This window comes from Chanos chanos, chromosome 13 (genome assembly GCF_902362185.1).
Source record: "Chanos chanos chromosome 13, fChaCha1.1, whole genome shotgun sequence".
NCBI lineage: Eukaryota > Metazoa > Chordata > Actinopteri > Gonorynchiformes > Chanidae > Chanos > Chanos chanos.
Window position 1 is genome coordinate 4,597,501 of NC_044507.1, and position 27,500 is coordinate 4,625,000.

Here is a 27,500-nt window from a genome sequence, read left to right on the forward strand (position 1 = left end):
CTCCCCTCCACCAGCACCTCCTCCTGTTTCAGAGTGATCTAACTGAGAAAGAATGGTCGCCTGGACCCCGGTCCGCTTCACGCTAGCTCACGTGACCGTCAGAGAGTATCAGCTGTCACAGTGAAAAACAAAACAAAGAACAAATAAACAAGCAAAAAAACCCCCCAAAAAAACCCCCAAAAAACCAAATGAATGGAAAAATCAGCTGCTTCCCTTTTTCTTTTCTGTTAATGTGCGTTCCTGTTGCTTTCCATTGGAGCATGTGTTTGTCAGTGATCAGAGCTCTGTCCCACATCACTGGGAGAAGTGGACCTGTCTCCTGGGCGATCCAGTTTGTCCCCTGAAAATCTGATCAGCGTCCTACTGTTCCCAACAGCACGCAACAGCCCCAAAAGTCTTCCACCAGCACACAACAGCCCCAAAAGTCTTCCACCAGCACACAATGGCCCCAAAAGTCCCCCAAAGCCGAACAGACTACCGTAATTTTTTTGGTTGCACTGATATAAAATGCAAAAATACTGGAGGGTTTTTTTTTCAGTTTCTCTCACGGTCCATAATCTCTCTCTCTCTCTCTGTCTCTCTCTCTCTCTCTGTCTTTCCCCCCTCAGGTGTGGAGATCACTGCAGAAACATTCATGGAGAGGCTGGATAACGGAGTCCTGTTGTGTCAGCTGGCTGAAACACTGCAGGAGAAATTCAGACAGAGTAATGGAGAGGTGCCTGCACTGGGCAAGGTACTGACAACCACATCAACCAGCACAAACCAGTTACCATACACACCACACACACCAGTCACCACGCACACACCAGTCACCACACACACACCAGTTACCACACACACACACCAGTCACCACACACACCAGTTACCACACACACACACCAGCTACCACACACACCACACACACCAATTACCACACACACCAATTACCACACACACCAGTCACCACACACACACCAGTCACCACACACACACCAGTTACCATACACACCACACACACCAGTCACCACACACACACCAGCTACCACACACACCACACACACCAATTACCACACACACCAATTACCACACACGCCTGTTACCACACACACCCCAGTTACCACACACACACCAGTTGCCATACACACCACACACACCAGTTATCACGCACGCCTGTTACCACACACACACACACACACACACACCAGTTACCACACACACCAGTTACCACACGCACACCAGTTACCACACGCACACCAGTTACCACACGCACACCAGTTACCATACACACCACACACACCAGTTATCACACACGCCTGTTACCACACACACACACACACACCAGTCACCACACACACCAGTTACCACACACACACCAGTTACCATACACACCACACACGCCTGTTACCACACACACACCAGTTACCACACATGCCTGTTACAGAACACACACCAGTTACCACACACACCACACACACACCACACAACAGTTACCATGCACACCACACACACCAGTTACCACACACACACCAGTTATCATACACACCACACACACCAGTCACCACACACACACCAGTTACCACACACACACCTGTGACCATACACACTGCACACACCAGTTACTATGCACACCACACACAATACACACCACAGAGACCAGTTACCATTCACACCACACACACACACACACACACACACACACACACACCAGTTATCATGCACACCACACACCAGTTACCATGCACATCACACAACAGTTACCATACACACCACACACACACCACAGAGACCAGTTACCATACACACCACACATACACCACAGAGACCAGTTACCATTCACACCACACACATGAGTTACTGTACACACCACACACACCAGTTATCATACACACCACATACACACCACACAGAAGTTACCATGCACACCACACACACCAGTTACCACACACACCAGTCACCACACACACCAGTTACCACACACACACCAGTTATCAAACACACCACACACACCAGTCACCACACACACCAGTTACCACACACACACCAGTTATCATACACACCACACACACCAGTTACCACACACACACCAGTTATCATACACACCACACACACCAATTACCACACACACACACCAGTTACCACACACACACCAGTCACCACACACACCAGTTACACACACACACCAGTTACCACACACACACCAGTTACCACACATACCACACACACCAGTCACCAGACACACCAAACACACACATTCCGTACATTAGTTATCATATGCACCACACACACTCTCCATGCGTTGGTTACCCCACACACCACACACACCCTCTGTTCTCTGGTTAGGCACTACTGGTTAGGCACTACTGGTTAGGCACTACTGGGTTAATGGGGTCAGATGAGGCTTGTAGTATTGGGGGACTGCAGTCATCTGAGAGAGTACAGGAGAAAAGACGAGGTGAGATAGTTTTGCTGTGGGTTTAGTTTTAAGGTACCCTGACTTCTCACTCAATCACTTATTAACATTAAAACATCGCTATAATCACATGTGTGCATAATTTAAACTTCACATTTCTGTGGTTAAGTCCGATGCCACGTTTAATAAACCCTGTGAAAAAAACTTTCCCTTTCAAAAACTTACATGTGGAACGTTGAGAGACTGGAATGCGTCTGCTTGAGAATAATGCAAGCAATCAATGACCTTGAAAGTCTCCTTTAAAATGAGTCCCTGCATGGAGAATCAGGAAATTGCTATGGAAACCGAATATCTCCTCGGATTGTGTTCATTATTTGCACATCTTCAGTCGTGGAGGAATCTGAGGCGCAGACAAAACACCAGGCCGGCAGACAGATGATCTCACCACTGTTTTTGTTATTCTTTTTAACCTTGGGGGGGGGGGGGGGGGGGGGGGGGTAATGCGTGGGGGGGGGGGGGGCAAACCCCCAAGGGTGATCTTACCACTTAGAGCGAAACCAGCGCAGCCCAGTCATGTGAAAGAGGAATGAATATACACTGACTGTTGGTCTGGTCAGCAGACAACAACATGATAAGAATAATATTTTTAAAATCTATCTATCTATCTATCTATCTATCTATCTATCTATCTATCTATCTATCTATCTATCTATCTATCTTCACCCAATGAATGCTGGGAATGCAGCACCCTCTACTACCCTAATTGGGTTAAGCGGCTTAGATAATGAGTGAGTGAATATCTATCTATCTGTCTATCTATCTATCTATCTATCTATCTACCTGTCTGGCTGTCTGTCTGTCTGTCCATCTATGTATGTATCCATGCTTATGTTGACTACATGAGAACTAGTTCAATGTTTCACTGTACCGTGTGTCGTGGCTCGAGATGTGTGCGCACGTCATTTGGATGTCCATTCAAACGCTCTATGATAATCGTAAAACTATTCGCCCGAAAGTTCGAGTCGTGCGTGAGAATCTCGAGTGAGAACTGAGAACCCTCAACTTTTAAGAATTCACTATGTCAAGTCTCAGTGTGAGTGAATTTTCACTTAGCGGTATTTTAAAGGACTGCAGGACGGTCGCCCAGGTTTTGCGTGCTTTACGTTTCGTTTGCATGCATACTGGACTGGTCCCAGAGGTATCTGTTTCTAGTTACTGCGGCAGCTGGATGGATGTCAGTCTGTCTGCTGTTCGATATTCTTCTCTCACAAAGTTTTAAATTTTGGCCCATGTTACTACACGCCATTTCCCGCTCCGTCACGAGAGCTCGGAGGTAAGTGAAACGCTGCTTTCGCGGTTGTTGTTTTTTTCTGCGTGCCATAACGAGGCATTGGTGACGTTTACCCAGAGCTATCGCACACGGGAAAGGCATTAGCGGCGGAGTTTTGGTGGTAAATTAAGCAAAATACTTCTGCTTGCGTTGGCTGCGGCCCAGCTTTTTTTCCCCCAGCTACAATAATGGGTTCTTTATTCTTTCATTCAGAGGGCTGTGTTGGAAAGACCCTGACTTATGACTTTACGAGATGACTTTACTCCTCTATTGGTACCACTCAGAAACTACGGCCAAACCTCCCTATTCTGGCTATATCCCATCGTGAATGCGTGGATCTGTTGACCAAGTGTATGCCATTGTTCCTGTACATATGTCATGCACATATGTTAAGGTAAAATATACTCTTGTGCTAGATGGTTGTGAGGTTAATGGGGCATATAGCTCTGATAATATTCCTGAATCCATGATTAACCCCCACTAACCTCAGTGCAGCCCATTGTTTACTTTAAACTATTAAGAAATCACATCTAAGAGTGAGTGTTTGTGTGTGTGTGTGTGTTATTCAGTGTTTTCCAGTGTTTTCCTTTCCAATTTATGACTGTTGGATAACATACAGTTTTGATGGTGCTTGATTTGAAAGTCAAATGGCGAATGGGATTGTTGGTAATGTGTTTGACTGGCTGGGATTGAAATACTGCTGGTGTGCTTCAGTGGAGGTTTTATTTTTTCACTCGGGAGCTCTGAGTGTTGTAGTGTTTGTGTAGATTGGTATGAGAGCGGCGGACCCCTGATGCATGCTGGGCTTTCTGGCTGTGCTACGAGAGGAGCGGCACAGATGTGTGGAAATGGAGAGGTCACGACCCCCTTGAGAAGAGAGAGGATGAGAGATGAGATACAGGAGTCTATTGATCACACACACCACGTGCATGCCTCAGGAAGGGAAGTGGGGAGATACACAGAGAGAGAGAGAGAGACACAGATAAAAACATATCTATTCAACCCAAGCCCTCAAAGAAAAAGGGAGCGGGGTGGCGAGAGAGAGACAGAAAGAGAGAGAGAGAGACAGAGGGAGAGAGACAGAGAGAGAGAGAGACACAGAGAGAGAGAGACAGAGAGTGAGAGAGAGAGAGACAGAGAGAGAGACAGAGAGAGAGAGAGAGACAGAGACAGAGGGAGAGAGACAGAGACAGAGGGAGAGAGACAGAGACAGAGAGAGAGACAGAGACAGAGAGTGAGAGACAGAGAGAGAGAGAGAGAGACAGAGACAGAGAGAGAGACAGAGACAGAGAGTGAGAGACAGAGAGAGAGAGAGAGACAGAGAGTGAGTTGAGTACTGTGAGATGGTGAAAATGTGTGAAAGAGAGTGAGAGACAGAGAGTGAGAGAGAGACAGAGAGTGAGAGAGAGACAGAGAGTGAGAGAGAGACAGAGAGAGAGAGAGAGACAGAGAGAGAGAGAGAGACAGAGAGAAGTTGTGTTAGATGTGAAAATATGGGAGTTGGCCAAAGGAAAGGGGTGTCTCATGTGCTTGTCTGTGTGTGTGTGTGTGTGTGTGTGTGTGAGAGAGAGAGATCTGTTTTTATGAGAAAAACAGATAAGAGGGAGGAGAGAGAATAGTGACGATGACATGGAGTGAAGCTGTTTTGATGTGTTTTTTTTTAATGTTTTTTATCCTGGGGTCAAGGAGTTCTGATATATATCTGTAAATCAGTATCTGTTTTTCTCTCATGATGGGATCGGATGAAGATTGAACAGAAACCGATATTTTATAGGCAAAGTCACAGGATATATGCTCTCCGCTCTTCTAACACAATCTGTCAGTCACACTCTGTCCTCAATAAAACTGTCATCAGGCCATTAGACTATTCTCAGCTCTCCCCTACACCACTTCCCATGCTTTCAGTCCCACTGTGTTTCATATGGAATGACACGTTCATGTGCCCATGACACACTGTTTCATTTACCCTCAGGCCCTAAAGGAGTTATGCCTTATCACCAAGACTTTACATTTATACATACACATAGAGACTTCATTCATTCTCTGTGGTCTCTCTGTGCCTGAGCCGACAGAGATTCAGGGGGGAGCGGTATTAGGTTTGTGTGTAGTGTGTGTGTGTGTGTGTGTATGCATGCGTGTTAAGCAACACTGGGTCCATGTGCATGCATATGTAGGGGCATAGAGGTGCGAGTGTGTGTATGTGTGCGTGTGTGTGTGTGTGTGTTTGTGTGTAGTGTGTGTGTGTGTGTGTGTGTGTGTGTGTGTGTATGCATGCGTGTTAAGCAACACTGGGTCCATGTGCATGCATATGTAGGGGCATAGAGGTGCGAGTGTGTGCGTGTGTGTGTGTGCGTGTGTGTGTGTGTGTGTGTGTGTGTGTGTGTGTGTGTGGAGAGAGAGAAGAGTTCACGTGGCATTGTCGTGGCCAAACGTCTCCAAGACGACATGGCCATTTGACCAGAGGGCACCTGGTGGGCACATTTCCTGCTCCACGCTTGAAAAAAAACATTTAAAAAAAAAGACAGTGCTGTTAGTATTAAAACAAAAGTGTGAAAATGTCTCTTTTGGTGTGGTCATGGGCAACCGTGGTCTAAAGGGTAGAGAACCGGGCTTGTGACTAGAGGGTTGCTGGTTCGATTCCCAGGCCTGACATCCACAGCACTTAACCCTAATCCTCCCCACTGCTCCTGTGTGTGTTCACTACTGGTGTGTTAGATGGGTTAAATGCAGAGACAAATTCACTGTTCACAGTGTGTATGCAATCATGGACATTTACATTATTGCCCTTGAATGTAAAGACAAGCGCGCGTGTGTGTGTGCGCATTCATACACTGAGGTTCTGTCAGTAAACCTAGTGGATGTTAGTCGACATACCAGTCTTCCACACTTCAAAATCAGAGAGTCACACACATAAGGGAGGTGTTTTGCTAGTCCAGTGGGTTAATGCACTTGTTTGTTTTTGTATGCAACGATGCAGCAGAGATTCGAATCCCACCCTCGCCATCTCGTTAATCTGCCCGTGTCAGCCTCACCTGTAACGACTCCGGAGAGCGAGAGCTGCTCCACAGCGAGCTGCGCTCGCAGGTGGAGCTAAGAATGCAGCGGTAGAGCCAAAGAGAGTTCTGGAAAAATGAGGGAGAAATTCTCCCTCTAAAGGCCGCATTCTTCCACCATGACTTCACCCTGCCTCTCTCTGTGGGTTCACACACACACACACACACACACACACATATTCTGAGTTCTGCATTAATCTACCACTCCTGAGTGTCACTCAATCCATCTTTCCTGGCAGTTTGACTGTATAACTGCTCTTTTTTCATCATTTCATCCATCCATTGCTCTGTCCATCGCTCATATTAGACAGAAAGTAGCATGTGGTGTGTGTGTGTGTGTGTGTGTAAAACAAGAGCTGTGTCAAATGAGGGAAAGACCAGTGTTCACGCAGTGAGAGAGTTACAGGATGACGTGTGTTTCACCATACAGAGAAGGAGACACACACACACACACACACACACACACACAGACACACTCACACTCAGACACATACAAATGCAACCGTACTCTTTTTCGGCTGAGGGGAAAAATTTGGTAGAGGCCCCTCGAGGGATCTTTGAGTCTTTCCCGTTTTTTTTTTTTCTGTGTAAAGAGAAAAATGTATCCATTGTACTGGAGAATTGCCCTTCCCTCCCTCTCATAAATCAGACAGACTTAGATTACGCCAACACACACACACACACACACTCTGATCTGCTGCTTTGGTTTACTCCTAGCTCAGGATACACCTCATTATGTCACAGTTGTCCTGTGACCTCATAATGCTACCATTATTACATCATCAACACCAAGCTACACTCTTCCTCTCATACTGTACGCAGAGTAGCATTGGATTGGATCCTTCATAACATAGGTTAGTTTGCATCGGATACAAATGCCATTCCCTCAGTTGACACTAAACAGTATGACAGATGGAGAAATTCTGATATCAGCTGCTTTAGTGACAGACAGAGTTTTTGGAGCTTGGCTGCGGTATCAGCTGAACCTGAGAGAACCTGTAAGACTCAGATTTCCTAAGAAGGTTTTCTGAGATGCTGATTAATTCATGTTCAGTTATTGTCTGTGAACTGTGCGGTGACACACAGTTCCTCGCTCAGGTTTAAGTATTCATCGCTGTCACTGATCGGCTGACGTATTGATTGATACAAAAATCACCTTGTGTTCCAGCCAATCCCCAGCCGGCGGATCCCCTGTCGGGTAAGTGCTCCGTCGGGTTCCTTCTTCGCCCGGGATAACACGGCTAATTTCCTGTCCTGGTGCCGTGAGGTGGGCGTCGGTGAAACGTGCCTGTTTGAGTCGGAAGATCTTGGTGAGTTTTATGATCCCTCCTTCTCATCAGTATTCATCTATAATATTCACAGAATGAGTTATCAGGGCACTAAACAGAGATGTACTGTCACATGCCGACGCTGTGACTAAATTCAGTTGATTTTTATTCGTTATTTTTATTTGTGTGAAAGAAAAGAAGATTCCAGAATGTGCTTAGTGTGGTCACAGCCTCGAAGTTCCTGTTATTGAGTTTTCTGTATTTTTTTTTTTTTTTTTGTAATTGGTTAATATGTCAGGAGACATTGCTGCAGCCTCCGACATGTGTTATCAAAGCTCCATTTTGATTATACCGTAGCCACTATCAGTAAATCTTTCTCTCCCTGTCTGTCTGTCTGTCTGCCTGTCTGTCTGTCTGTCTGTCTCCGGGTCAGCAGACTCACATTGTTTTTCTCTTTTTCCGACTCTTGAGGAGGAATGAGAGTGAGAGAGACACTGCCGCTCCTGTCGGTCAATATCAGGCGCTGTCTGTAAATCGGATTGGGAGACGTTAGGCGTTCGCCGCCGGGCCTCAGATTACACGGGTTTTAATTAAGGCTGGCACTCTCTGTAGACTCTGGCCCGCCGACTTGCTGAAGATCTGGGAGAGCGTAAAGGATTTCAAAATAAAAATCCTCAAGAATTTTTCTTAAATGTGGTTTGGACCGTGATGCTGCTCTCGGAGCCAGAGAATGGAGGGATGGGGGAAGGGAGGAGAAAGGAGGAGTAGAACGAATGGCAGACTAGAGTTCAGGAGAGTCGATTTGTGCTTGGTCATGGTACAGAGGAAGTCCTTGTTTGTCTCTCTCTTTCTCTCTTTCTCTCTCTCTCTCTCTCTCTCTCTCTCTGTTTCTACTCAGGGACCTGCGTTCTCTCTCTCTTTCGCTCTCTCTCTCTCTCTCTCTCTCTCTCTGTTTTTACTCAGGGACCTGTGAGGCATATTTTCTGAATGCTGGAGATGGATGGAGGGATTGGTAGACTGAGAGAAAGAAAAGTGTTTCCTCTCCTCTCTGCTTTCCCTCTGATTATGAATGGCCCCTCTCTTTTTCTTGCTCTGTATCTCTCATGCACACACACACGCACTCACTGTCTTCTATTGATCGCATTCATATTTGGACTTCATCACCAGTGCGATAGTGCTGTACTTAGCTTGGTTTCCACCATATTCCTCGTGACAGCTGGAGAGAGGGGTTGAGAGAGAGAGAGAGAAGAGAGAGAGAGAGAGAGAGAGCGAGAGAGAGAAAGAACTGTGAGAAAGTAGGACAGGCCAGTGGAACTGATTCCTCTGAATGCAGAGAGAATCCCTGTTCTTTTCTTCAGCGCAGTTACACAGTGAAAGCTTTGTGTGTGTGTGTCTGTGTGTGTGTGTGTATGACAGTATGAGTTTCTATTAGAGATTATATAGCATGATATCAGTGATCACTTTAACAATGGCAGTTTACACAGCTTGATCAGACAGGTGACACGAACGAGAAACTTGCTTGGGATTAATATTTTGTCATGCCTCTCACGTCCCTCTCATACCTCTGTTTTCTTTTTTTTTTCCTCCTGTATCGGCCGGTGAGAAATGAGAAATGACAGACTGAAGAGGTGGGATGTGTTGTTGTTAAGACTGGAACACTTAATGTTTGTTTTTCACTGCATGCTGTGCCGTGTGTCACCAGATCATTTGTCTTACCCCATTGCACTGCACCATGGGAAAGGTAGTTTGTTGTCTGTTGTGCAGCTCAGAGAAACGTAAAGCTGTTGTGAGCCCTGACCGTTTGGATCATTTTTGGCTCACCTGACACTTAAATGCCGCCCATCAATACCAGAAAGGCCTAGATTCTCACGTAGCACCATCAGCGCCTTAGCTGTCTGTCACTGTAAACTTCATGTGTAAATAGAAGTGTCCCATTCGATTGGCTGCTCACTGTTGGCTTTGGCATTTACAACATCTCACATGTGTGCTCATTGATCAGAGACATGGAGCAGAATTTCAATCAACATTTTGTGTGTGTGTGTGTGTGTGTTTTATGTGGACTGGTTCCTCATGCTGACACTCTGGTCACTTGTAATATTAGTGTGTCTGTGTGAACATGGCTTGCCCATCCATTCTAACATGCAGCGTGCTTCTTTTAGATGCAGAGGGTGAAATGACATCTTTTGTGTGTGTGTGTGTGTTCCTCCCAGTTTTACACAGACAGCCGCGGGAGGTGTGCCTGTGTCTACTGGAGCTGGGGAGAATCGCAGCCAGGTAATCCAGTTCTCTTTCTCCTCTGCCATGGAGTTACCACCACGCTCCTCTGACTCTCTTCAAACGTGCCTCTAATCCCCGTTCCTCCTTTTCTTTTCTTGTCTCCTCCTTTTTTTTTGTCTTTGGTTCTAAAGTAGCATTAGTCAGAGTGAAGTACGTTCAACCAACCATTCAGCTGTGTTTTCATTTTTCATGTGAATGTACTCATCTCATAAACGTGTTTAAACCAAATGTAAACCTGATTTAAACCAAATCTGATCTGTCGTCAGGTATAAGGTGGAGCCTCCAGGGCTGATAAAGTTGGAGAAAGAGATTGAACAGGAGGAGGAGGCCCCGTTACCTCCACCATCGCCTGCCTCCTCTCCCTCCCCTGTTTCTCCCATCACTCCGACCAAATGCACCTCCAGCAAGAGGAGCACAGGCAAACTGTTGGATGATGCCGTGAGTCTGAATACATCTGTGCTCCATCACTTTATCTCCACTGTGATTTTACCTCTGTGCTGTGACCAGTTCACTGCTGTGGCTGCAGTTACAAAAGGCCTGCTTCAGCCATTTCACCTTAAATATCGCCGAAGGACTGCTATCGGCACAGTAAAAAAAAGCTTATAGGCTTAGCTTTTGGTCCATTTCCTTTGGATCATCCATATCTCTTCATGATCGTTCCAAAAGCTGGACTGTAACAAGCAGAACAGAGTAACGCCAGCGACAGTCTCACAGTGCTCTGAGCACTTTATTACTATTATTACATTTAATATTACATGTATTGAATTCTTTCATCTCCCTTTAAAGTCATACATTTCACTGTAGCGCGTATATTTGCAAAACGCCATACGTTTCAGGACTGAAAGTTGATCTGAAAGGTGTGTTAATGGTAGAAACTTGTTCTGCAAGATCATTGTGATGTTTAACAGCTAGTGTGTGTGTGTGTGGTTGTGTGCGTGTGTGTGTGCGTGTGTGGTGGTGGTGTGTGTGGTTGTGTGTGGTTGTGTGTGGTTGTGTGGTTGTGTGCGTGTGCGCGTGTGTGTGCGTGTGTGTGTGTGCGCGTGTGTGTGTGTGCGTGTGTGTGTGTGTGCGTGTGTGCGTGTGCGTGTGCGTGTGTGTGTGTGTGCGCGCGTGTGTTTGTTTGCAGGTGAAGCATATTGCCGAGGATCCGCCCTGCAAGTGCCCGAATAAGTTCTGTGTGGAGCGGCAGTCCCAGGGACGGTACCGGGTCGGGGAGAAGATGCTCTTCATCAGGGTCAGTCCGTGTCCCACTCTTCTTCTCTCCCTCTCTCTCTCTCTCTCTCTCTCTCTCTGTCTCTCTCTCTCTCTCTCTCTCTCTCACTCTCTCTCTCTCTGTCTCTCTCTGCCTTTGTCTCTCTCTCTCTGTCTCTCTCTCTCTGTCTCTCTCTCTCTCTCTCTCTCACAGAGCACAGCATGAGCCTTTTTCATTAGGGTCCAACTCAGAACCAGAACCAGACATTAGAAGTCCAATGACCTTTAGACAGCAACAGCAAAACATCACCTTCAGCTGAAGGCAGTCAGTTCTTAACTCATTCTGCTAGATGAGAATCAGTTTGTTGTTCATATGTAGACACTTGCTTTAAATGCACTGTATGCATTTTTTAGCCAGTTTTTTTTAGATTCTTTTTAATTAAGTCTTAATTACTGGCAGCTTTTTTCATGAGAGAGATTTTCATATCTTTCTGACTCCTTTGATCTGTATGTAGTTCTACTGAGCTTCATTATGGAACGGAACTAATCTTGTCTTCACGCTCTTGCCCAGAGAAAACACTCTAATCCACACCACACCCTAAGTAAAAATCACTCAGCTAAATAAATAGAGGTCTTTTAAAAATATTCTCTTGACTCTGAAAGGCTTGCCAAACGCACCAGGATTTCTACAGAAGACACTGTATATCTTCTGGAAGAGAACTGGGCTCTAAGTTTCCATCCTGACCTAAAACAGAGGCAAGATAATATCGCCCATCCACAAAACACACCGCAAACTGACAAACAGGGATTACTGAGTTAGCTCTGAAAAACCCAGGGGAACTCTGTTACCTGGCAACACACAACCAGCCCTTACACTTTCTAGAATGAAGATGCTTTAGAAGCTTTGGGGGACAGAATGTTCAGGGGGTGAACATTCTACAGACAATGGCTGTTTGTTCTTCTGTGGCGTGTCTCTGGAAGTTACTGTCACTGTGTTGTAACTGTACACTAGACATGAGACTGAGAATTAGAAGGTGGAGACAGACATGTGTAATATTAGGTTGATTTAGGTTTATAAATGTTTAATGAGATGGAAGCGTACAAGTAGACAGGATATGAATGTTGGCTTTTGGTGTGTGGTACATGTGCACGTTTACTGTAGAGTAAGACCTTAAACACAGATGTGCGCTTTGGAGGAGAGATCCTACCCTGGGCTTAATTTATTATAATAACAGAGAATGTTTTTAATGCTTTCACTTTAGCAAAACATCAGTAAGACTCAGATGTCACAGACAAACATTTTATAGCCCCTGGCTTGTCTGATAGATACCACAGAACAGCGTAGACAGTATAACTGGTTTGTGAATGATCGTAACAGTGCAGTTATCAGTTGATGCCTGTTTCATTAGAGTCAGACACTAAGACAGCACCCATAGCTTGTGTCTGCCTTACTCAGAGCCTCCCAGATAACTGTCTGTTTGAGTACAGCCCTCATCAATGACACTGTTAATGTGATTGTTCTGTCCCGTTATTGCACTGCATTCATTTAGAGCTGCGACTACACTAATTCATCATTTCCATTCACCAGTCGTTTAGATTAGTTTGGAGAGAGAGAGGGAGAGAGAGAGGGAGAGAGAGAGGGAGAGAGAGAGAGAGGATGCCCATGCCTCTGTGTGCTTTTAATTGCATTGCTACACTAGAATGAGTTTTGACAGATGCACTTATTGAGTTTGTATTATTACTGCCACCTACTGAAAGCTCAGGGTATTTGCACCAGTGTTGCTGCTTGACTGAGTCTGCACACTGGCTTTTGACAGAAGGCTACAGTCTCGTCCTGAAAAAAGACCTCTTCCATGACATAAGAATAAACTAAGTTAACAGGTTATTAAACAGAAGGAAAATTCCAAACAAAAGTCAGCTTTTCTAAAGTCAAAATAAGCAAAACATTGAAAGTAATCTTTTTCAGTGATAATGTCTTTCTGTGGACTGCCTCTTGGAGGAGAATTCTGGGGAAAAAAAAAAAAAAAGAACTGTATGTCCTGTCAGATAACAACAAAAATATCAATAAGGGGAAAAATTCTAATTGAAATTCTTTGTTATCCTGTTGCAGTGCAAAGATTCCTTTTGCTTCATTCTCTTTATTGTGTTGCTCAGCAACCAAGGCCGTATGTCTGTGAGTCTTTGACAGAGTGTGTCGTGTCAGCCTGGCCTCTTTCATACAAATCACTCACACAGTCATTCCAACCATGGCATCTCTCGGATGCCTCCTCTCCGAGCACACACACCCTTTGTGTGTGACACGCTCTTTTCACCGACCCTCTCTTTCTTCTCTTTCATTTCGGGTCTCGCGCGTTTTGTTCTGTGGAGGTCTTCACTCTGGGTATTTCATTAAAAGCCTTCCTTTCTCTCGGTGGCGTGTGGAGCAGTCACGATCTCAGCTCAGGTCCTCTGAAGCCACTGGCAGAGTGAATTTTTCATAACACTCGCCACCACCGTACTGGTATTCAGCTTCCCAACAAGCCCAACAAACCAGTTGTGTTTAAGGGAACGTGGCAAAGGGAGTCCTGAGGGTCCCCCCCCCGCCCCCCTTGGAGGTGATGTGGCCCTTAACAAGGTGTTTAACCTCCATGTTCCTCGAAGGCAAAGCCAACTCTGAGAGAGAAGGCACCGACTGTAATTCGGCCTGGTTATAAACGTCAGCCGGAGAGTAAATGTGAAAATGTTCGACTTTTTCTGCAGTGGTCCAGCGCAAGGTTTGTTACATAATGAGATAAAAGTCAGGGGTTCTCAAAAAGTGAGGCGGTATTTTTGCTCCTCTCCGCTCAGACACTCTGGAGCAATTTATTAATTAAAACAGAAAAGAAGAACAGAACAGCCTTGGTCTCTTGACATTTACGGTAATTCACCATCCCTATTACTTTCGGAGCATACAGTGGGCCTGTGATTAACAGGCAGTAAGTGGTGTGTTTTGTCCTTCAGAGAACAGAACAGGAGACATGAAGGAGAAAAATATCAGTCCATCCATCAAAGCTAACTGCACTGACTGTAACGGAACTGTACATCTAAATCAGCATTTTTACAATGAGAGGGGTGTGTGTGTGTGTGTGTGTGTGTGCGTCTCTGCCCATGTGTGCCCTTGCCCTTGTATCAGAGGTCTCTTCTATTGTTTGCACCCCCTCTGTACCATAAGGTATGATTGAAGGCTCGTGTCCAACCCAAGCCCATTAAGGGTGTGTGGCCCTGGAGCCGCGGGGCACAGGCTGCTGTTGATTGGAGCTTTGCCCTGACAGAACCTTCTGGATTGATCCTGTTAAAGAGACTTATAAATGTTTGATGTTATTACTCTGCTTCAGGCCTGATACACACCACCACCTCACAGAGGACAGGGAGAGAGAGAGAGAGAGAGAGAGAGAGTGTGAGGAGGGGGGGGGGGGGACTCGCTCTTTTTTCTCAACCTTCACAGTGCCTCTGTTTTTGTTTATTGTTTATTTGGGAGTATTTGTTTTTAAAAGGCCTCAGAGAGGACATTTTGCGGCCATACATTTTAAATTGTGTGTGTGCGTGTGTGTGTGTGCGTGTGTGTGTAGGGGGCAGATTTTGCGATGTCAGACGGTTTCGTGCTAAATTGGATGATTAGGACTCTCTGTGCGATACCGTGTCATTTAACAGCCCTCATGAAAGTTTAAGGGGACGGATCGGTGACTGATTGTCCTGTCCTGCCTGCTGGCTGGGCGAGGGAGACAGAGATTGGAATGAGGGTGATTTACACACACAAACAATGGCTCTATTAGAGCAGTCAGCTGCCTGTGAATGCACTGCACTTCTCTCTGCTAGAACCAGCCTTGACTTTTTACTGTAGCACATATCTAATTCAGTGCTTGGGCTGTGTGCCTAATTATTAATATTGAGATGAATTTAGGGATCTCTTGTCTAAAGCTTTATCTGTTAATTCATGTTTATTTTCAATGGGCTTTGTCAGTCAGAATCGGCACCAAAGCTCTCCACTAAATTAGGTTTCAAGTTCAGTCAGAGAATATACATGCACACACACACACACACAAACACACGCACACATCATGTAATCTATCACGTCAAGTGTGACATGTTAATCCTCCACAGAGGGGTTGTATCACACCCTGAGATAAGGACCACACACAAATGTTCTCTCCCCCTCTCTCTCTCTCTCTCTCTCTCTCTCTCTCTCTCTCTCTGTCTCTCTCTCTCACACACACACACCCACACACACACACACACACACACATACACACACATACACAGATAGAGTCTGCTGGCAGTACTTAAGGCAGTAGACCGGTCTGTTGTAACACATTAGTAATGATAGAATAAAGACATGGGGTAGGCTGTATGTCTAGAAGGAGATGGGTGGAGCTGTAATATGTAAACGATCGGCTGTGCAGAAGCCTCTGGGGAATGTAGGCAACAACCAATTTCCCACTGCTCTTTATCGGACTGAGGTGGCGTTGCCATGGCAGCTGAGCCTGGGGAACGTGGTATTAGAGAGACAGTAGTTGACAGTCAATATAGAGGTGTGAGGGTGCGACAAGGGAGGTGTTGGAGGAGAGGGGAGGAAAAGTGATTTTGAAGAACATGGAGGAGGTGGAGAGGAGGAGGGCTATTTGCCTTCTTTATCTCTTGACATGTGTCAGTGGTGGGGAAATAGGGAGAAGTGATTTGGGAAAAAAGAAAGAAAAGAAATAAAAGATGAAAGGTACTTTCATCACAAGTGTTTCCTTCACTTAATCTCATCACTGCTGTGTCCAATTTTGAAGTTAAGAATCCTTCATTGTTATTGGTTTGGTTGTTGTATATTTGCATTGTTTGGAAAACTGGATTTGCATTATTTAAAAGGCAGTTTGACTGTCTGTGTTTACATGGGATGTCTGGGTAGCAGCCACATCTTTTTCTCCTTCTCTCCTCTCTCTCTCTCTCTCCCCCCTCTCTCTTTCTCTCTCTCTCCCTCTCTCTTTATCTCCCCCCTCTCCCTCTCTCTCTTTCTCTCTCTCTGTTTCTGTCTCTCTCCCTCCCTCTCTTTCTCTCTCTCTCTTTCTCTCTCTCTCTCTCTCTCTCTCTCTCTTTCTCTGTTTCTCTTTTTCATGTGGCCTATATTTGTTGTCTGTGCAGTTGTTTGTCTGCCCTGGAATTTTGTACAAAGCAATTAGTCAAGATTTTGTCAAAACAGAAAAATCTTTGTCTCATCTAATTTTTTCTCTTTCTCCTTCCCTCTCTCTCTCTCTCTCTCTCTCTCTCTCTCCCTCTCTCTCCTTCCCTCTCTCTCTCTTTCTCTCTCTGCAGATGCTCCATAACAAACATGTGATGGTTCGTGTGGGTGGGGGATGGGAGACATTCGAGAGTTACCTGTTAAAACACGACCCCTGTCGAATGCTCCAGATCTCCCGTGTGGAGGGCAAGACCTCGCCCATCTCCAACAAGTCGCCCAACATCAAAGACCTTTCTCCGGACAGCTACCTGGTTGTGGCTGCCCACTACCGCAGTAGCAAGAAGTAAAGATACGGAAAGACAGCAAGGGGAGGGGGACGAGAAGAGAGAGAGAGAGAGAGAGAGAGAGAGAGAGAGAGAGAGAGAGAGAGAGAGACAGAGGGAGAGAGTTTGGTTTCTTTTTAATCAAAATGTTGAAGTTAGGTATAGCTTTCTGTGGTGTGGAGTTTGAAATCCTGGGTTCTATGCGTCATAGCTGAAACCTTTGCCATTTCTGTATGCCTGTCCGATTCAGCTCTCTGTCTTGCCAAAGAGTGACCTGTCTGAGTGGCTAGGCTCTACTGTTTCTCTGTCTGCATTAGACTGCTGTTGTGTAGAAGACACAGCGCCGTTGCAACAATAACTTTGCTTTTGCATCCAAACTGGGATTTGTAGTCTGTAACCACCTGAAATCTGTTGCTAATGATTGCTAATGATCGTTACAGTGTAACTCAGTAAGCAGAAAAACAGCGCAGTTTGTTTGACTTAAGGATGTAGTTCTCTAAGATGTCGTGGCTTTTATAACGGCTGGCTTTTGCAGTGATGGTCATTGGTGTTTAGAGGCAGAGGTTTGTCGTACTTCGGGAACAATTTTCAGACGTACGTGAGCGCGGACAGACTCGTGGACAATCGTGGTTTTTTTTAGCCTGGGGTTATGACTGGTATATGTTTAGCGTAGAAAAGGGCGATTCTGTTTTTAAAGGTTCCTTGTTAGGTTTTTATTTCCTGCGTACTTCTAAAGGGTTTCGGTTGGCTGGAGGTTCCTTCGTTGCAGTCAGTACTTACGTTACGCTGTTCTGCTAATTGTTTTTTTTTTTTTTTTTTTTTATTATTTCTTATTTCTCTAAACTGGATTGGGTGAAATCGCTGGATGACTTCAAGATTTAATTCTTCCCTTGATGGGTTTACTTTTCGTCTTTCTAACAATATTAGCAATGTTACCGGTGACATACAAACTATTTTGTAGATTATGATGTTATATATTTAGCGTGGGAAATTAACATTATGCAAAAATCTTCTTCTCTTTTTTTTTTCTCCTGTCGTCTCTTTACTGTAATGTTTAAAAGTGCTTTTCTCGCTTAGTTTGGTGATGTCATTCCTGAAGGTGGAAACAAGGTATTTTTTCATCATTGTAATGTGAGAAATTCTTGTATTTTCACACTGAGGATGAAAAAAAATCAGATGTACAGTATTGGCTATTGATATGATTCAGCGTGTGTATGGTTGATCTGAGACCAAATATATAAACTCACATTTTTAAAGTAGCTTTGATGTGGTCTAATTGGTGCTCAGAACACACACACACATACACAAAATAAGACTGAGTAGAAACATTTGAATAAAAATATAAATTTATGATGTCACTGAATCAAAAACCTGCATCTTCAAGACATTAAAAAAAAGGCAAGTCTGACTTCAGTCTGCCGTTTTAGCTGTTACAAAGCCCTTTAGCGCCCTCTGCTGCCACAGACTAGTACTACTGTTTCATCTGGTGCGAGGTTTATAACTATTTGAATGCACCTGAAATTCAGCTGGTAGCATAGGTGTTTACAAAAGGAGTGGTTTTGTTTGTCATAGCTTAGCCTAACTCCTATAATCTGTTGACAGAACCCCTCTCAAGTGTGGTGACATCCCATCCACTTTACTTCCGGATAAAGCGTCATCGAACACTTTTCTGAGGAGGCAACTGTTTAGTCACCACCAGTGCTAGTGTATTGATCTAAAACAGCTGGCACACTCTCACCAAGTCTTCTGAACTCAAATAATCAACTCTCCGCACTCAAACCAAGTGCTGTTATAAGAACGAGCGCTTAGACCAGGATTAAAAATTAATTTATTTTAACAGATTATATTGGCGTAACACCCATCCCCCTGTTCTAAGGGTCAGGGATTACAGTAGAGTTAAGAGTTGTGAGACAGGAATGGAGAGAGACAGACAGAGAGGAAGAGAGTCAAGTACACTGACAAAATCTTGCAAGTGTTAACTGATCTTCGTGAAACCTTCATTAAAGACAAACCTTCATTAAAACACAAACATCTTCTCTCATTCTGTACAGTACATCCATCTCCCTCTGAAAACTGGAGCCTGTACTTACTGTCTGTCAGATACACCATTAATACTGCAAACAGCCAGAACATCAAACAGACAGACAGACTGACAGACAGACTGGTCACAGGCAACCTTCATTTCACTGACTGAAAAAGTCAAACTACTTCAAACTTGTGAACTTAGAGTTAAAAACGTTTTTTTTTTTTTTGAAAAAGGAAAAGTGAAAACGATGGACAGGGGACCGTGGAGAAGCAGAGACGTGGTGTGTGTCACGCCCGTACACTGCATCCTGCGCCAAAAACCCGAATCTCACGACATCACACATTCACATTCTCTACAGCTCAAAGCCCCGGCAGCCACAAATAAATTATATTGCACTGTAACACAACACGCTAAAACACTCCAGCTACTAAAAAAAAAACCCTATTCCATAATCGTATGGAAATCAGAGAACAATGTTTACAATAGAAATCACCAAAACAAGCAGTCAAATGTTATGGATTCATTACAAAAAAGTGATTTTTTTTTTTTTGTATAAACGTATGTGAAAAATGACGGATAACGGATGTAGAAATGGTGCAGCTGTCATAAAGCAGACAAAAATATACCTTTTTTTTTTAATAACCAGCATGAAAATATTGGTTAAGTACGAATGAGAAACCACCCTGTCGAAAAAAGCAGCGTGTGTAGTGTGACCGCTGCAATGCTAAAGCACATTGCTTATGTCTTAGAGTTGTGTCTGCAAGAATATATATATATATATATATATATACACATATATTATTTTTAAACATTCGTCGCTAATTTGCTAACTTTAGCTATCCCAGAGATTCATTGGCTAGTACAACTTGGCATGGTGAAGAAGGCGGGTCCTGCAATGCACTCTGGCCAATCAAGAAAGGCCAGGCACATTGGAACTTCTTGTTGAAGCTTGGCAAAAAAACCCCAAAACTCTATGTTAACGCCACTGGCTAGCTTGCACTTCAAAAAAGAACAAAAAAAAAAAAAAAGAGAGAGAACAAAAAAAGGAAGATTCTTTCGAGTCAACTGGTAACGCTGCTCATGTCGTCTGAGCCAAAACATGGACACACACCATCACTATTCTCTCCAGCCTCCCCTTTAGCCAACCTGCCACTGGAGAGAGAGAAAGAGAGAGAGTCAATGTTAATCTGAAATAAACAGCGTCTTTGCAGACACGGTTTGTGCTAAAAGGGCGAAACAAACAAAAAAAAAAAGTGGTGATAAAGGTATGTGAAGTAATACAAAGTAAATTTGTCTTGACATCAATCAAATAGGAACTGGGCTTCTTTGGGCCTGTGGTGTCTTCCATCTGGCACAATCAGACACATAATTGATGCTGTGTGTTTTGAGCTCCATCTGCGACCCACATGGTCATTAACAAAATACCACATAGTGTAATCTTAGTCCAGTTCAGACTGCTACCCATCACACATAGGAAATGAGTTACAGAAATCTTAAATAGACTGACCGGAGCCATGGGAACCAGGATGGCTGAAACTACGACAGCGGAACGCGGACGGCGATACTCACCTTCAGCCCCCCGCCACCAGAGGGCGACGTGCTCATTGCCTGTTTCTCAATCTCCTCCTGTTTCTTCTTCTTCCTTTCAACTGCTTCAGGGTTCTTGATGCCTCTGTAGGTGGTCTGTGAGGAGAGACAGACTCAGTCAGAGAGCTGCAGGGATCATTCTGCTGCAGAACGTGCAGAATACCGCACCCACATGTTCTAACGCTCACACTCTCTGTTGCATCCACTGTCTAACCCATATTTTGGTTATGCATTAGCCCAAGGAACCGCGTACCCTGACGGGCGTGGGCCGACTTATGTTGGTCCAGTGGCATTTGATTTTGAAACGGGAAAACAACGGAAATACAGAAAGCGTATGTGCAGTCACAGTTGTGGAAAACTCCTGCATGGTAACAGGATGAGTGAGCGAGTCCATGGAGTGAGGGCACAGGCAGCTGCGAGCCCAGTGCTGGCTCCTGAGGCATGCCCGGCACGTCTCTTTCCATTTTCCATTACAGGAAAGAGGTGGCACTCTGTGCACAGAGGTGCTGCCAGCAAAGCTGTGAAAGTCCAAAGTGTGAAAGTACATCTTATTCTTTATGGTGCTATGACAATACATCAAAGTTCAGTCCACTCTGTACAACAGTGACAATGAGGCATTCCTTCATACAGAATGTTATAAGGTTTTGTCTCGCATTATGATGTCACAAATGGAATGTTCGACTCATCCCAGTCATTATGATGTCAATTTTTTTTTTTTTTGATAGAACTTGTTATCTCTGCCTTGATGACATCACAATAGCCCAGGACAGAAGGGTTCATTTCAGCTATTATGACATCACTGCAAAAAGTCAAAGCGATGAGAAAGATTCTCTACAGAGGAAGTGTGCTGCCTTCGCAGAGCACACAGAGAAGATGCAGGGGAAAAAAAAAAAAAATCAGACTCTTCAGGAATGGTATGTGTACACTTACCGTGCTGCTGGGCGAACTCTACGCGGCACAAGTTTGCTTCTGAGGGTAAATCTCTATGGGAAAGTAAAGAGTCTAACAAAGAAACCCTAACAAATAATCACTGTGTGTCCTAAGCGACACTAACATTAAGATTAAAGAAAAGTGGCAGCAGCAGCAGTCTCTCTCCTGAGGAGTGAAGGTTAAACTGGGGAAAGTTCCAGAAGGAAAAGACAAGAGCAGCTGGACTGGCTCAATCAGGCATCATTACATTCCTGTCTTCCGTCCACTGCCGACACACCCAAGACAGTTAATGGCGGCGGAGCTGGGTCAGACGTTAGTGGAGCCAGGCTGAATGAAGGGGCTCTGATGTGTTTGGATGTGAACAGAGCTTTGGTAAGGGTGTGGCAGATAAAGTGATGTGAGATACCAAACCAAAAGCACAATCTTACAGCGACAGCGTTCATCGCATCAGACGAGTGATGGGCGGGGACAGATGGTCAGAGAGTTTCACCGGAAAGGCAATGCGTAATATTCTAATCAGGCGTAGAAACGACTGTTTGTGGAATAGCAAGTGATGCCCAAAACCGTAGCTAAATTCAATATTCCCTCTTTCAGCGTGAGCGTACTTTGTGTGTTAGAGATGATCTGTGTACACATGCACCAAACACCTCACCTCTTTTTGTCTCTTCTCAGCCGCTTCTGCTAACTGCCTTCTTCTCGTTTCCTGGAAAACAGACAGAATGGGGCCAATGACAAAGCATTTTAGACCGTTAAAGTAACTCACTTATTGTCGACCATGCTCTGTTTCACGTCTCAAGACCTTCACCTGATCCCAGATCTCTCTGATAGCTAATTAGGCCAAAGGCACGGTAAAGGGTTCTTATTAATTTACTGAGTTAATAGTTAGGGTAAAAAAACACCAAGCAGTGCTAGCGCCAGGGTCTGGAAGAAAAAGTACTCTTTAAAAGATGTGCTCCATAAAGGTGACAGAACAACCGCACAGATCTGCGCTTACAAGATTAACGTTACGCGTTCAGACAGTGCAATAGCCGTGCTGAGCGGTTGAATTCGCTAAGGATTAGTTACCCAGAACAGTTATGGAGGGCATATGATGACCAAAAGAACGGCCAGGGGATGTACTGGTTAAGCAGTTGTAACTTATAGTCGCGTGTATGTACAAGCTGTTCTTCGTTACAGTCACTAGCCGAGTGCAGTTTTAAAGACAATTGTGGAAAAAAACCACACACACACACACACACACACACACACACACAACTCGCACCTAATTAACATTTCATATCTCTCTTTTAGTCATGTACCACGGTTTGCGTTTTCAATATGACAGCTGAGAGAGTGGATATTTATCAAACATAAGTGTTGTTTTTTTTACTCTCAAATGACTTACTGGGTCCGGGGTAGCTACAACGTCGTCCGCAGCTCCACCAAAACAAGGCAAACACATCCCCATACTGGGATATTCCCAATGTTTTCAATGTCCCAAGACAGACGTGTAAATAAGTTGTTAAAATATTCACAAAACAGCAAGTCTAACTTCAGCCTGCGTTAAAACCGTTTGCTAGCACTACGGTAGGGGGGAAAGGCTAGGTGACAGCAGGTCTGTATAGAAAAAGCAAACTAACGTTTCTGGCTGTGTGCGCTATGTAGCTAGCAACTACAGCTAACGTTGCCTGCCCTGTCCTAGGTATGCCACTAAAGCCAACCAGTTTTTATCTACCAAACTATATTAATTAAACATTCTCCTAAGCAAACCTCTTGTTCAAACGACGCGACATCGGGAAAAAGTTATTTGAAGTTCCGAAACGTGAGCAGTGTTAAGCACTTTTTATTTGTATTGCCACCGACGGTTACGATACAGGTTCCGTTAATCAAAAGGCAGACACCCAAGACACAGTAACAACTCAACAGCGACACGCGGAGGAATGGAAGAATTAAGCAACTGAAAATATTTGACAACCATATTCAGACTACTTGTCCTATTAAACTCTTATTAGGTCAGTCACATCAGGTTTTGTAATTCTTTCAGTTTACCCACTTTTTATACACAAAGGGATAAACTTTTATGCCGGTAAAACAAACTAACAAATAAATGCATACAAACATGCATAGGCCACATATAGGCTACATACACATACATACATACATACATGCATAGGTACATAGACAGTGGTCAATTTTTCCTGGTTGGCGAAAGAACCTTTTTTAAACCGCATCTCTCTGAAAATTGTCTTAGTATTGTCTTTTCGGGCTATCTGGCCAATCTGGTTGTCAAAACTATACGCTCCAACTATAGTAATAATAATAATACAAGTTTATGTAGAGCCCAGTATCACTATTTAATGTCTCAAAGGGCTTTACATGTCTATAACAAAGTCAAATCAAAATGATATTATTCAAAATTTAGAGACTTTTTATAATATAATATAATATAATATAATATAATATAACATAATATAATATAATACAATATAATATATTATATTATATTATATTATATTATATTATTATAGACCACAGTTATTTATTCAGGTGTCAGTGGGATTACTATAGCCAGTCTGTAACGACAGAAATGCAACGTGACAAGAATTTACGAAACATGTGAGGCATAAAAAGGCCTGCCATCAACCCGCATGTTAGGGAAGACATTAGCAGTGACATTAGATGTCTGCTGCCCAGCTGTAACAAGGCATTATTTACAGAGATGAAATGCAACAAGCCCTTTCACATGTGCCATCACAGAACGATCTGCAATAAATTATATTTGTCAAAATGAGACTAACATTTTGCTGTTACACCCTTCTGATAACCTGTAGTCAAAACGTCACAGCGAACATACATCGCCAAATGACTGGAACAATACGCGTGAGGTCCTATAGGAAAATGGCAGAGTAGAAAGGAATTAAAGGAGATTAAGTTAATTTAATTATTAATTTATTTGAGGCTTTCCCTTTGGAAACTTGGATTACGCAAATTACAAACACACACAGACATGAATACAATTAAACAGCCCGACAGACACAATTTGAACCGTTACTTGACGCGTCAGCTTCAATCAAGCATTGTTTCCATTCATCACTGTGTCGATGGATTTACGCAATTAGCTCGAATCAGGTCGTAATACAAATTCTGAAAGGTTTAAACAGCGTCTTTTTCCTTCAAGAGACTTGCCTGTTGTGCTCCATCCCTGAAACATAGTAACCTGCTCGCACTTGTTTTGGCGCTATCAGCAAACTTTACATTGAGATCGCCGTCAGGCAGTGACGCGTGATCACTTCGCGGGATGCATTAGGCGACTGAAATCACTTTAGCCTTAAGTGGCAACTTTAAATCGCGACCAACATCGTTTCCTCTCTAGCCTATAGATGGAGAAAACTTTGAGCTAAATACACACGAAACCCCACCCTGAACTGCCACGGTTAGAATGGCAGAAAACAGACCGTCAGCGTGTCCGCGGCTTCGGGCTACTGCTGGCAGTTTGCAATGAGTAGTACCATTTCATCATGTCAGAAACGCTGTAAGCCACTCGCCAGAGCAGGCGCAGGAATCACCCGCTATGGAGCTGGAGTTGCAGCCTATTTCCATAGACCGGTCGGATTGTCGCACGGTGCCGAGGGATTCCCGCGGGTCCAGAGAATTTCCCAGTGATCCAAGTGGAGTGGAGTTACAACTCTGGCCAGGTTCAAGACCACAGTGCTCTGGTAATGGATCTCTCTCAAGTCTCCAGCCTTTACATTTTTCGAACTATTCAATATTTTTGCCTATTTGCACAGTTAACTTAGCTCATGTCTGTAGGCAATGTGGTCTGTTTTAGTGTTCTATTCTATTCTATTCTATTCTATTCTATTCTATTCTATTCTATTCTATTCGATTCTATTCGATTCTATTCTGTTCTATTCTACTTGAGATCTAGTGCAGTGTGGTACATGTGATAATATAACTGCTCTATATGGAAGACGGGAAGAATAGATTGTCACTGGTATAGGCTATGTGATGTTTATTTAAACACGACTCATTGTATGTTTAAAGGACCCTGTACACATAAAGTTCCTCTCTTGAAGTAAACTGTAACAACTGTGTATGTTGATCGCAGTCATTTGTGTGTATTTAAAGTATTCCACATTGTCGGTTGCCCTCCACCTTTCACAGAAATGTGTAAATGAATCGAATGCGTTAGTGCATGAATCAGAATTCGTCACTCTTCACAGCTGCGGTATGACTGACGAGTTAAAGAGCGCGCGACAGCATCAGTTGCCGCAACTAAAGGGCACACTAACAAACAGTCAGCCTATTGACTTTTCAATTAAACAAAATGCAGCTATAGCCAGGTTGATCGACAGAGTCCGATATACTACAGTATTTACTATAATATATATCTTACATCGATAATTTTCCGAAGAAGAAACACTCATATACTATACACTCTTACACTCTTTTCGGAGTTTATTGGCTAATTAAATGCGCAAAGACTCAATCGAACCAGAAACCGCAACCAACACTGTCAACCAAGTTTTTGGATACACTCCTAGTTCTTCCTGGTATAAGGGCTTTGAGTATATTGATTGAATCAGCACTAATGTCGGAAAAATTTCCAAATAGCCTAAGTTAATGTGCTATCGCCTTGTAAAATGTATTAGCGTGCATTATTATCTAGAGTAATGTCTCACAGTAATACGCGCGCACACATCAGACTGAGATTCCTCTCTCTACGATGATATGACTCACAGATAACGTATATGTTTTGTGGATTAGTCTGTGGTTAGTAAATTAGAACATCTCTTCTATTTCTCTCGGAATAGCAAACGTGTGAAATAACACAGCCAAATCGAAAGGATCTGTCATTTTTATAGAGCTAATCGTTCAAGTGACATAGGCCCGACTCCCCCACTGACTTTGTTAAATTTGACACGAGGCCAGATAGTGAATATGCGCATATATTTCATCCTCCAGTGGGTGTGAGTTTGTCTTTTGTGTGCGTGTGTGAGAGAGAGAGAGAGAGAGAGAGAGAGAGCGCACGTGTGTGATTAAGTATATAAAACAATATATATATATATAGGATGCAATATTTATTTATAATTTTATTGTAATATTATTTGTAATTATTTTATATATTTGATCACACAGGTACGCGCGCGCACACACACACATGCACACATGCATACGCACACGTGCATACGCACAAAGACAGACACGCACACATGCACACACGCGCGCGCGCACACACACACACACACACACACACACACACACACACATAGACACACAAACACACACTGAGGAATCTGAAACTGCCTGTGCATGTGCCTTTGAGTATATTAATTGTAGAGCAGATTTCAGTTTTTCCATGTCCTATTTGGAAACTGTTGTTGTTGTCAGTGGCAAGTTTTTGTTGAAGGAATATTGATGTTTGGGGTGAATTAGTTTGTACCTGTTCTACCCTTTATTGATGGTGTTTAGACAAACAAGTGGTTTTCAGGAAGTCTCTGCTTATCTTAGTGGTGAGAGACAGGTTTTTCCTGCCCCCTCTTCACTCTCTCTCTCTCTCTCTCCCTCTCTTTCTCTCTCTCCCTCTCCCTCCCTCTCTCTCTCTCTCTCTCTCTCTTGCTCTCTCTCTCTCTCAAATTGCCTTTCTGTTTAGTCTATGTGCTGGGCTTGGTCAACAGGGGCAAAGGTGTAAAAACATTGTGATACATCTACACAGTCAGACAGCCACCACTTGGCCTGAAGACACTCAGTGACATCATATTTCCTTTCTGTAGATGGCAGAAAAACATTTCACCAAGACATCACCCCCCCCCCCCCCAAAACAACAGACTTTTTCCTTATCTCTATAAAAACTCTTTCAGCCATGCATGCTATGATGTTTAGCTTTTGCCTTATATAATGTGCTTTCAGATCTAAATTAGCTGATGTCAACGTTTTCAGCAACTGCTTTTCCATACAAAAACCAGA

At 43.9% G+C, this 27,500-nt stretch overlaps 2 protein-coding genes across 2 annotated transcripts in view; one reads left to right on the plus strand and one right to left on the minus strand.

The window, feature by feature from the left end:
- The window catches only part of gas2a (growth arrest-specific 2a), a 20,134-nt gene extending 2,282 nt beyond the window's left edge, over positions 1-17,852 (plus strand). Inside the window, exons 2-7 of the mRNA XM_030790177.1 lie at positions 609-733; positions 7,942-8,083; positions 10,252-10,315; positions 10,585-10,756; positions 11,445-11,552; positions 16,823-17,852. Of these exons, the coding sequence (XP_030646037.1) occupies positions 609-733; positions 7,942-8,083; positions 10,252-10,315; positions 10,585-10,756; positions 11,445-11,552; positions 16,823-17,035 (824 nt within the window). The 3' untranslated portion in view covers positions 17,036-17,852. The remainder of the gene's footprint in view (positions 1-608; positions 734-7,941; positions 8,084-10,251; positions 10,316-10,584; positions 10,757-11,444; positions 11,553-16,822) is intronic.
- A 2,236-nt stretch (positions 17,853-20,088) lies between these two features.
- On the minus strand, positions 20,089-23,407 carry svip (small VCP interacting protein). Its single transcript, XM_030790896.1, has 4 exons — positions 22,939-23,407; positions 22,207-22,257; positions 20,607-20,720; positions 20,089-20,189 (listed from the first exon to the last, which is right to left on the minus strand). Exons 1-4 carry the CDS (start codon positions 22,999-23,001, stop codon positions 20,175-20,177), a joined length of 243 nt encoding a protein of 80 aa, XP_030646756.1. The 5' UTR covers positions 23,002-23,407; the 3' UTR covers positions 20,089-20,174.
- Between the last annotated feature and the right edge of the window lie 4,093 nt (positions 23,408-27,500).

Bases quoted from the DNA above. Each gene is read 5' to 3' on its own strand.
- svip (XM_030790896.1), bottom strand. From the start codon at position 23,001: ATGGGGATGTGTTTGCCTTGTTTTGGTGGAGCTGCGGACGACGTTGTA. The intron at 22,258-22,938 runs GTAAGTCATTTG...TCTGTTTTCCAG, and splicing joins TTGTAGCTACCCCGGACCCA to GAAACGAGAAGAAGGCAGTT. The intron at 20,721-22,206 runs GTGAGGTGTTTG...CTCTCCTCACAG, and splicing joins CTGAGAAGAGACAAAAAGAG to ACCACCTACAGAGGCATCAA.